The sequence below is a fragment of the Lucilia cuprina genome, chromosome 3, assembly GCF_022045245.1.
Source record: "Lucilia cuprina isolate Lc7/37 chromosome 3, ASM2204524v1, whole genome shotgun sequence".
Lineage (NCBI taxonomy): Eukaryota > Metazoa > Arthropoda > Insecta > Diptera > Calliphoridae > Lucilia > Lucilia cuprina.
The window spans coordinates 51,078,746-51,091,092 of NC_060951.1; the positions used below are offsets into that span (position 1 = coordinate 51,078,746).

General features: G+C 30.0%; 1 protein-coding gene across 1 annotated transcript in view; it reads left to right on the plus strand.

The window, feature by feature from the left end:
* The first annotated feature begins 208 nt into the window (after positions 1-208).
* LOC111681073 (GTPase-activating Rap/Ran-GAP domain-like protein 3) overlaps positions 209-12,347 on the plus strand; it is a 72,704-nt gene continuing 60,565 nt past the window's right edge. Inside the window, exon 1 of the mRNA XM_023442794.2 lies at positions 209-1,068. Within this exon, the coding sequence (XP_023298562.2) occupies positions 680-1,068 (389 nt within the window). The 5' untranslated portion in view covers positions 209-679. The remainder of the gene's footprint in view (positions 1,069-12,347) is intronic.

Consider the following 12,347-nt stretch of genomic DNA (forward strand, 5'->3'; position numbering starts at 1 on the left):
ATCATTGATAAATCCTTAAAACAAAACCACTTTTTTACGCATCGCAAAACATTCATAAATCCACAAATATTTTAATAAACATTATATTTAGAAAAGATTTATCAAACTTTTTTATCTAATCCAATAATAATAATAACAAACATATTTATATTAAATTAATATTTTCTTAAAATCTTTTCATCTTCAACAGACTTATTTTATTGGCAGTGAAACATAAAGTATTAAAAATCTAGGAAATATTAAAAGAAAAACTTTTCAACTAAAAGAAAGCAGCAGACAAGCAGCCAGCATCAATGTTGCAATAAGGAAAATGAGTAAAGTTTTCGAAAGCAACAACATTAAATGAAACCTACAACATTAGCATGACTTAAAAATTAGCTTTTCAATTAAACACATTTACACAACGAGCTGCTGAGAAGTGAAGAAGAAGTAATATATATTAAACAAAAACCCCCAACAACAAAAGAAAACTTAAAATTAAACAATTTAAACATTTAAATACAAAGAAATAATACTACAAAACTTTGTCCATAGCTTATAAAACTTAGAAATATACACAGTATATTTCAACTTAGTTGAAAACCCATTTAGACAAGATTGTAACAGCCAACAAACCAACAACTAATACAAAAACTATATACGATACCAACACCTGCAGCAGCTGCAACATTTTATAAATATGGATAATGAAGAGAAACTATGGCAGGATAATAATGCACCATCACCTTCAATATCATCAGCAACTTCTATTAATTCTGCTACACCACGTCTAGTGCGCACACCATCACCTTCTACGGCCACTAGTCCGCATACACCTCCACTCCAGCCATTGGTACAAACATTCACAGCACCTCTGCATCGTAAAAAGGGTCGTCTACAACGATCCGAACGTTTGCAGACAGTTGATAGTGGTTCGAATTCATCAAGCGGTAATAATTCAACATCAACCCCAACCTCATACTCAGCATGGGAAGCATTGGTGAAAGAGAGTTTTGGTCAAATTGCTTGGCCAATTAAAATAACATCCTGGGAGCTGGTAGACGATCGTGTTAAGGTAGTGCCAAATAGGTGAGTGCAACAAAAACATCAATACTTTTAAGAAAAGTTATTCTCAATTTTGAGAATATTATATATTGCTTGTGACGAAAATTTGAAAATATTTTCGATAATTCGGTTTGACGTTTGGGATTAATTCAATACCGTATAGTCTTAAAACAATTTAGTATATAGAAAGATATAAAATTTTCAAAATAAATTTAAAGTTTTCAATAAAGGTTTTCGTAAGTACATTTAAGAAACACCGTACTTTTCAATGCCGTCCATCTGCTTGGACAGCAAGTACTTTAATTAATGTTAAAATTTTTTATTAACTTTTATACGTTTAAAGTCGCAGAAAAGCAAACACTACTCAATGCCATTTATCTGCATGTAAATATATCAAGCACTTTAATTAATATAAAATTGTTTAAATGCATTAACTAGACATTTAAAATATCAGAAAAACAAAAACTACAATTTAAAAATGCTTCATAATCTTTTTCACAATATATTAACCAATAATAAAAATTTTAATAAATATAATACAAAAACAAATACTCGAAATTATTTTTTGAGCCAGCCACCGCCAAGACCTCCACCCAAACCACCGCCATAGCCACCACCGAAACCGGAAGAAAAACTAGAACTAGAGGCATAACTGGAGGAGAAGCCACCGCCCAAGCCACCGCCCAAGCCACCGCCATAACCACCACCAAAACCACCACCATAACCACCGCCAAAACCACCAGCACCTAGACCACCATGCCAGCCATGACTAGGCTTATGCCAACCCGTCGAAACGGGTACCGGAACACCTACAGGTACACCTACGGGATAAGGCACAGGCGTATGAACGGGAACCGGAACGGGGGTATGAACAGGCACGGGTACGGGAACATGTTTATGAACTTCCACGGGAATATGTACAGGAACTGGCACTGGTTGTTGGACAGGATAGGGAATACCAACTGGATAGGGTACACCAACACTATGTCCAAACTTATGTTTTACAAATGAAGCATTTATAGTGTTAAAACACAATAAAAGCGCTATAACGCCAAACGATAATTTAAAATTCATCTAGAAATAAATACCACAATACAATTAATAAACGATTACGAAAATTACAATTATTTTTTTTTTCAATTTTTTTTCAAGCACTTTCATTTAAATATTTGTTTTTTTAATGACTTAAACACTTTTATTTTTTTAATAATTTTTATTCTTTTTTTAAAATATATATTTTTTATTATTTAATAACCATACCACTAGTTTTGTTCTTTTTTCGTTTGATTATGAAACTTTACTAAAATTAAAATAAATCTATTGACGTTTTAAATAGATATCAACATTAAAAAATACACCAAAATTTCAATTTTATTGTTTAAGGGAAAAAGTAATTTCTTGTCGATTAGATTTACTATTTTGCAGTATTGGTGTGTATCCGCTGCTAAGCTGCCTGTCACTTAAATGTGTAGGTGTTTAATTAAAACTAGTTAATTTATACAATTAACACATTGTTTTGCTTGGACGAAAGTAGTTGTTGCATTAACGACAAGTTTGTTTTGTTAGATAAATGTTTTATTAAGTACTTTTTTTGGAAATGATAACTTTTAAATTGTCTTAACTTGAAGAGAACTTGTTTGTGTTAGGTAATATATTGGTTTTAGATTGATCTTCATAAGAAGTGCTCATACGGGAGAAATGTTTAGTAATGAACAATTTTTGGATAATGTCATGTATGTCTAGAACGTATTAAATATATATTATTTTTTTTTTTAATAGCAAACTCATGAAATGAAAAATAGCAATTCTGTGAATAAAGAAGATCGACTGATCTGCCGTCAGTTGAAAATTATATTTGATCAATATCGAGATCTATCAAACGAGGCTAAAATCAAGAAACACCTTTCTTTACAGATCACTCATAATTGGACAAATTTTGAACCATTTAAAAAAGGTTAGATAGATTTTTTAGAAATGAAGAACTTTTAAGGTAATTTTTTAAAAAGGTCAAGGGTCAAGTATCGGCTATATTACACATAACTATTAATGGATATATTGACCTGTATGTTGTTTAATACTTCCTCTTGTTTAGGCTATATTTTGAATTCAATAGGCAAACCGACATGACTCTGAAAATTTTGTAAGGACCAATAATTCTCGAGAATAAAGTTTAATTTTACATTTTTGTTTACGACACAATTAAGAGTGGTTTTTTGTGAAAATCCCTTCTCCTCACTTTTAAGTAATCTCATAAAAGGAATCAATGAAACCCATTCAAAACAATTTATATATTTAATTGAATCAAATATTTAATTTTAATCGCTAACACAATTTATTTATAAAACAAATTTTGAACGAGGTCGTTAACCACTTCAAAATTCCACTGACTCATCTTAACATTTTTTTAATAAAGAAAAACCTTCAAAATTCTTTACAAACCTTTCAAAACCACAAACGAAATTACTTATACCACCAGCCAATAACAGCATATTTATTATTTTGGGGCCTTTCCACAAAAATCAAAGGCAAGATTTTAATTTAAACTTCCAGATAGTGGTAAAAACCCCACAATAACTATACAAATTAAAATACAAAATCATAAGAAATAAAAACAAAAGTACGATCCAATACCGCAAGATCTTTTCACGCATCTTTAAAATTGTCGAATAACCAGTTACTTGTTCTGCTAATAAACATAACTATCAACATAATTATCATGATCATCATAATGTTGTTGATCTCTATGAGGGCAAGATTTTTGCTTGTTTTTGATAAAAATCCCCAAAAATAAATGAAAATCAAATTTTAACAAAACACACAAAACAAAAACACGCGCTAATAGTTTAAGATTCATTCATGTATCTTTGAGATTGTTTACTAACAAGTTACCAACTGGTGCTGTTAACAATAATAAATAATAAATATGAAATAAATATCATGATGCTGCTGCGATGACGTTGTAAACTTTTGAACTAAACTGGTTTTAATAAAATTATTTGTCTTTGCTAAATAAAAACAAATGTTTTTTCTATTTTTTTTTTTTTAATTTTTCTTTATAATCGTATTGGTATTTCTTTGCCTAAATGTAAACAACACAAAATTTATGATAATTTAATTTATAATTTTTTAAAATATGTATTTTATTCAGATTTAAAGCATCTGCTCTATACTAAATAATATTTATTTCAACACTTAACAACTCGTGGGAAAATCATTGATAGAGTTCATTTCCGAGTTGAGGGTCAGTGGAGTAGCAAATAATTTGACAAAATTAACATTTTTATAGAATATATTTCGCAAATGGAAATAGATAAAACTTAGATTTCCGCAAACTGCTTAAATTGGCAATAAAGTAAATGTTCTATGAAATTTAGTTTGTTGTTAAGTTTTAGGCGTGGGAGTTTTTCAAATTTTAAGTTTTTTAGTATATAAACTATAAGTTGGTCAGTAAGAAGACAACAGTTTCAAAAACCACTTAAACTATTAAGTAGAAAACTAAAAGGAGAAATAAACTAAAAAAAGAACAATGTTTCATAAAGTAAGTTTTTTTATCTTATAAATTGTTTGAAAAAAGTTTTATTAAAAATGAATAACTTTTCCCTATAGTTATTAAAGCTGACATTATTAGCCTTGTGTATGGCAGTAGCTATGGCACAATATCAATATACGGGTCAAGTTGGTCAATATACCGGTCAGAGTGGTCAATATTCTGGTCAAACTGGTTACTACCCTGGACAAACTGGTCAATATAGTGGTCAATCAAGACCTTATCAGCCCACTTCACAATATCCAAGTGGAAGTTCCCAAACTTCTTATCAACCCTCTTATACTGGCGGTAATACCCATACTTCCTATCCATCCTCTTATACTGGCTCAACACAACGTCCCTCTGCTGCTACCATTGGTACTCCCGATAATCGTATCTTAGGTTTATTTGGTGGCGGCAATAGAGGAGGTGGTCTCTTTGGTGGTCTATTGGGAGGTGGTGGCGGTGGTGGTTTATTGGGCAATCTTTTTGGTGGTGGCAATAGAGTTCCAACTGCACCCGCATACCCAATACCTGTACCAGCACCTAACTATGGCGGTTATCCTGGTGGTTTTGGAGGTGGTTACCCCGGTGGATATGGTGGTTATCCTGCATATGGCGGAGTTGGTGGTTATTATGGTTAAGTTGTTATTACACCCTTGGTGTTTAGCAAATTTACGAAAGTATTACGTTTTTCTTGTTATAGTTTTAAGACTTGTTTATTGTTGAATAAATACATTTTGTTGAAAAAGAATTATGTATGAAAGTATTTGCTTATTTGATCCAAAGTATTTATTATTTGTAATATGCAACAGCTTTATGTAAAGAAACTTATTTGTTATATGATAAACCTTTTTCTTTTCTTGCAAAATTGCTTTTGATTCTGTCTATTTAAAAGTCATGACAACGAAATTTTAGTTTTCAGAAAAATACATATATAGTTATTCAAACAGTTGGAAGTTTAAGATGAAAAAATATAATAGGTAATATTACACAATGGATATGTTATGTTGCAATTATGAAATAGTACAAAGTTTTTTGGAAAAAGTACTTTCTAGAGTTACAAGCACACAGAATAAAATGGAAATGTTTGTTGAACTTTTTATGATTAAAATAAAAGAAACAAAAAATATTCAAATAAACCATAAAAACAAAATAAAGAAGAAGCCAGGACATTTTTTCCCGTTCAAATAAAAAAAAAATTATTAAAAATTTAATTGAGTCAACTAACAATTTAATCATATTTGTAAACTTAGACTTTAAAGATCAATCAATCAATCAATCAATCAATCAATGGAGTTGTCAATACATTGACAACTCCATTGATTGATTGATTGATTGATTGACGAGTCAATCTCTAGTCCATTGACGAGTCAATCTCTAGTCCATGGACTAATCAATAAACCAATCACTTAACTTATACTTAAGGACTCGCAATGGTAGGCTCTTCTAAAACACATATTTTCCTTTAAGGTAAATCTAATATACAAAAATTATACATACACATAAACATAATATATCCAATTAAATGTACATTGTATGTCTGCAATTCATATTATATAGCAACAAACCGTCAAACCTATAAAGTCTATTGGGATTTTCATATAAAATAATTAACTTAAACGTTATAACATTGCCAAAATTTCAAAATGTTCTCAAAATTCATATAACAAGTTGTGTACAAGAGTGTCAGAGTTTTCACTTTAATACAAAAACATAAATATGGAGACTTTTAAACACATTTGTACATTGTACATTTATATACTTAGCCGCGAGCAACCACCTTAATTACTTTTCTCTGTTAAATACATCCTAACAATTAAAACGATATAACATCCTTGTTGCTGGGATAACAGAACAGAATTATAGCCTGTAGTTATAGACATTGTCGAAAGCACACACTAAGGAAAGAAATTATTAGAAATATTTGGAGAGTTGGTGAGTATGTTATTAAGTTTAAGATTTGTTTGTGTAAAACGATATTTTCTTCCATAGAAAATAAACAAAAAATACAGTAAACTAAAGAAAGATATTAAATTTAACTTGAAATCTAGTAGACCAACAATTTAAGAAAAAAGTTATAGTAATTAAAAAAGGAAGCTATTGATATATCCAGAAAAACTTGGCAATTTTAACCACTTATCTAACAATATACATTTCAATAACTACTAATTATGGTTATGATTGCATAGAAGTACTTTAACAAGGTATGATTAATAATATTAGCATTTTAATGCCTTAGGTTAGGTTAGGTTAGGTAGGCAGGCCGTCCTCGCGATGTCATCACAGGGGACACACTTGGGTCCAGTATTCTGATCCCTTTGTGATACCTGAAAAGAGAGAAACGGTCGTCGTATTAGTACACTTCGACCTAATCACTCTGATTTCCTATACCAAACCAGTTTGTCGCACGAATGTAGGAGTCTATCTTCCGGATATCAACCTCTAATAGATCCGCTAAGTCATGCAGAAAATAGCTAGCAGGCTCATTCTGTGCGCAGCTAGGTCGGGGCAATGACAGAGAAAGTGAGTTATACTCTCTTCTTCCTCTTCATCCTGACAGCTCCTGCAGGAGTCGTTACTGGGTAAGTTAAGTCTTCTTGCATGTAGTCCGAAAGGCCAGTGGCCAGTTACCACTGCCGTTAAGTTCCGTAGATTAGCTCTCGGAATAAAGAAAAGGGCATGGGATGTTTGTGGGTTGTAAGATGCCCACATGATCCTTGCCTGTATGCAGGTAGCTTCAGTCGACCATTTGCATTGCGCAAGCTCATACAGTTTTTCATGCATCGAGCGTTTGCAGGTTGAAAGCGGTATACCAACGAAAGGGTCGGTATGCTCTCTTGCAAGCGAGGAACCTAGCTTGGCAAGAGAGTCCGCGATGGTATTATCAGGAATTACAGTATTTTTACAAATAAAATAGACAATAACAGTATTTTTACAAATAAAATAGTTTTAAATTGTTAGAATAAAAAAACTAAAAAAATGTCCTTTAAAATTTTATCCTTTAATATCCTTATTTTCTATAGTCAGTTTTTTTTTTAGAAAAAAATATATGTTATATTTACAAATATGGAGTTGCAGAATCCCGAATTTCATGTCTTTATCTTTATTAGTTCTTCGTAAAAACATTAAAAGTTGAGATGTATTTAAATTAAAAAAAACTTTTGTAGAGAATATTTTGTTAAATTTAATTTATTATTTATACCAATTACCTATACCCATTATCTCAATGTCTGTTAAATTGACAGTTTTCAGACAAAATATCTACCAATTAAACATAAGAGGTGGTTGAGAAAACATGCCTTAAAATATATAAAATTTTATTTTGTATGATTATGACGGTTTAGTGATTAAAACATGCTTGTTCCGAATTCTAAAATCCACTTCAGGATAATATGATAAGCGCAATATTATTATAAATTATAATATAATTAATATAAACATTAATATCACGATGAAAAGCTACATAAAAAACGTTTATATATGTAGACATAAATCTCTCCTCTTAATTTTATAATATACATATTAAAGGACTGCACTAAGTAGACAACAATTATGCGACGATTTGTTTAAAAATTTCGTGTGCTTATGATGGCTTACACGATATTTGTTTAACAAATTGTGTTATTATTGTTGTCTTGTGCAGGCCTTTAATCTCTATTTAACTCTAGCCTACTTTCAGAAAATTAGTTTTTCTTCAATATGTCGCAATTGAAATAAAATTCAACATAAATATTTTATTTGCTAAATTAAATCACATTTGAAAGAAATTCACAACTGCTGTAGGGTATGATATGCTCGGCCCAGTCCGGCTATACTTTCCTAACTTGTTTAAATATTTATGGTTTACTAATTGCACATGATATACCTTCGCCCTGTTGTATTTTTTAATGAAAACTATATAATAATCTACTTTGATAACGTTGTTAGGAGATCAAAGGTATTTGTAAAAGATATATAGAATTTAGAATAACTATAGAGTTCGGAATAATTGTGTAAAAATAAAAAGGAAAATATATATAAAAAATGCAAGATATCCTTAATCGATTTTTATCCTTTCATATTCTTCAAAGTTTCCACTTTTTTAATTTTTTATCATAGAGATAAAGAAACTCGGTTCCACAATATCAAATTTCTAATTTTTCTACATAATATTTTAACAAAAAAGGACTTTGAAATTTTGAAAGGGAAAATTTTATTAATAAATTTATTGAGATATTTAAAAAGTATTATAAAAATTAAACAAATGGAGCTATGGAGACCAAATTTCAGACTTTTGTACTGCATTCTAACGTCTTTATTATGAATATTTTTTGTTGAAGAATTTCGTATAAAATTTGAAGGGTAATAAAGGATAAACTTTTTAAGGATATTTTTTACATATTTTTATTCTTAGAAAATTAAACAAAATACGAGATAAAAATACTGCAATTGTCCTCTTTAGTTTGATACCCATATTGTTATAATAGGGTGGCTAAAAATATTTTATAAAAGTTTTTGAAAATTGTATATACCTCAAATTTTAAAGTCCTTTAAAAAGGACAAACGATCAGAAAATGAAAAACTGAGTATACAGTTATACCATATCAATTATGTGCTTTATGGTTTGGTTCGTGTGTGAAAAATGGTGTTGGACGGTGTTATACATTCACGAAGAAGTTGACTAATTAATTATAAAGTATTTATAAAACACATTATTACTTTAAAAGACTTCATCTGTGTAATGAGGATGATATGTAGTAGTCATTGAAATGCACTTCAATAACTGCTACATATCGTTTTGATTACACAGAAGTACTTTAATAACGTCTTATTATTAATGTGTTATATAAATGCTTACCATGTTAAAATAATGACTTAAAATGCTACTTTAAGTAAACTTTAGCATTTTGACGCCTTACTTGGTAATGAAAGTTTTTTGAGATTTTTTTAAACCACAAAATTGAAGAAATGCTTTCAGAATATTGATTTAATCATTTGAAGCAATAGTAACATAAATCTAAACAAAACGGTAACGAAATTACTGACTTCTGAAGCCCACAAGCGTAAATAACTGAGCCTGAAGGGAAAATGCTATCAAATTGAAGTTCGAACAAATATTCTCTAAACACATATCTTCTTCTCCCATTCGAGTTATTTCTGATCCTTCAAATGACGAAAGTAATCATATATTAGGTATGTATATCATTAGAAATTATAAAATGTCCCATAATAATACATTATTTTTACCAAATGTTACAAAATACTTAAACAATGTTGTATACTAAGTAAAAGTATAATTAATTTATTTTAAAATGCAATACACGTGCAATTTTATTCATTAATTTCATAAAAGTATATTAAATATGAAATTTTAACCATCACAGTATGTTGTTCTAATGGTATACTTAATACTCAATATTTAATTATTGATATTGCTTATAAAGTCTACGTGCCTTTAAAACAGTAATCATCAAAAGTAGAGACCAGCAATATACATATAAAATATTAATTAAAATAAATACTAAAATTTGCTTTAAAGAAAAGCTATGATACGTTTTTTTTAAAAGATTTGCCTACATCAAGATAATATTAAAGTAAATTTTAAATTAACTTTTTACCATTTGGCATCGACTGTATTAGAAAAAAAAGAACTGAGTGCAAGCATCAATGTGCGTCGGTCACAATTGAATGAGTAACTACTGTTGCATCTCTTCATTCATCCTTTTCTTACTATCAGGAACAAAAAAAAAATGTGATAAAAGTTTATTGTTACGACACACATATGGAGTACATAAATACACATAAGTAAATCTATGTAAATACATTTGTGTATTTGTATTGGTTTAGAAATTTAAACAGTAAAATATACAATCATAGAACTAACCTATACCCAGCAGTTTTAAAAGAAATCAATGTATCTTTTCTCGATTATAGACATGAGACACCTGGGTGATTGTTTTTTTTGTATTCCTCTATGATCTAATTATAAACCATATATTTTGAATCTATATACTGGTTGTTCATTTGGACATTACAGCAAGCTACCGATCAGAACCACCACCTCGAACCACAAGGTATCAATAACTCATTTAATACAAGTGCATTTTCATACATAAAGTAACTCTAACAGTATGTAAAGTCTACAGACAGACCCGTATATGATGCATTTATTTCTTAAATTGTATGTATGTGTGTGTCTGTTTGAATGTGGGTGCATTATGGAAAAAAGTTATTTACATTTTCTATTTTATATAGTTTCTAACTGTGATTAAATAACGTTGATTAAGTTTATTTATTAAGAAAATATACATATGAGAGTTTTATTAAATGATTATTAGGTTGGCATCAAAGCTAGATCAAAAACGAAGGAAAAATCGAGATTTAGAATCATAAATAACTACCATTAAAACTTACTTCATTTATTTCTAATATTAAAATATATTAGCTCAAATATGAAACATTTATGCATCAGAATCCATCGATTCTAGATTCTCAATTTATTTTTATAGACATGTTTATTCTTAGGAACAAGAATAAGATTTTTTGGCATCATATCAAAAGAGATAACCCAATTAGAATATATACATAGATATTTTAAGCATGATTATATTGTTTAAATACATGTATGTATGAAAAATATTGTATATTTATATGATGGGATGTTTTCTCATACGTATGATACATTGTAAATATATTGACAGTTAGTGACGATGAAGTTCACCGACATACAAATCGACAAACCTAAAGAATATATTCAATGAGCGGGGTGTCAGAAAAAAATGTATATTGTATAGAAATTGCACTGAACGAAATTACAAGAAGTACCTAAACAACTCAAGAATAATATTCGGATTAACAAGCAGACGAACTAGTCAGAGAATAGTATCTGCCGACATGAATGTCGAAGAACTCAGGTAGCAATTTTTGTACATGGATGTCCGGTCCATGTACAAGCTGTACTCAAGCTATCTAATCTCTTGCCATAGCAGCCCCGTTGCGGAATGACAGGCCGCATTGGAATTAATCCGCGTACCCCGACAAGGAAAAAGCAATCACCTCAAGCAAAAAAAAAGCAAGAACCTCAACTAACTGACCAGCCAGGACATATTCCTGCGGCAACTGGCCACCCGTAGTGCCAGATTATATGGTGCTCTGGTTAGACCTTATGCCAAATCATTCCGAGGAGAAGCCAAGGATACATTTAACATCACCAGTTTACAGTCCCGGCAGACTAGAGGTATTGGTAGCACCTCTTTACCCGGGGATTGCAATACACCATGATGGAGATTTTATCATGACATCCTTAATGATGTTTTAGGCAGTAATAACTGTTACCATTCAACAAATTTTATAACAGACACAATGACTGGGAAGAAGTGGAAATGGTTTTCAACATTCTCTGAGAATGACCTGCCCTAGCTACCAAAAAAAAATAAATAATGAATAGATTCTTTTTGCAAAAATATTATACCTGATGAACTATCTGAAACTGAAACCTGTTATTAGTGATGGTTGGATTTTCCGGGAAGCGCAGAATTCTTATTAGAGAGAAAAATTACTGGTTATGCTACAATATCATTCAAAAAAGTTTGGACTAATGAAATGTTTCTTTACCACTGACAAACTGTAACTTAACTACGTAATAAGAAATATCACTCTCCAATCATACCATTGTGTAATATATATTTCATGAACAAAAGACACAAATTTAAAAATAAATAAATCAATAACAAATACTACTCTTCTTCCAGTCCCACATTTCTGACAGTGTAAAATTGTTTTCTATAAATTATTT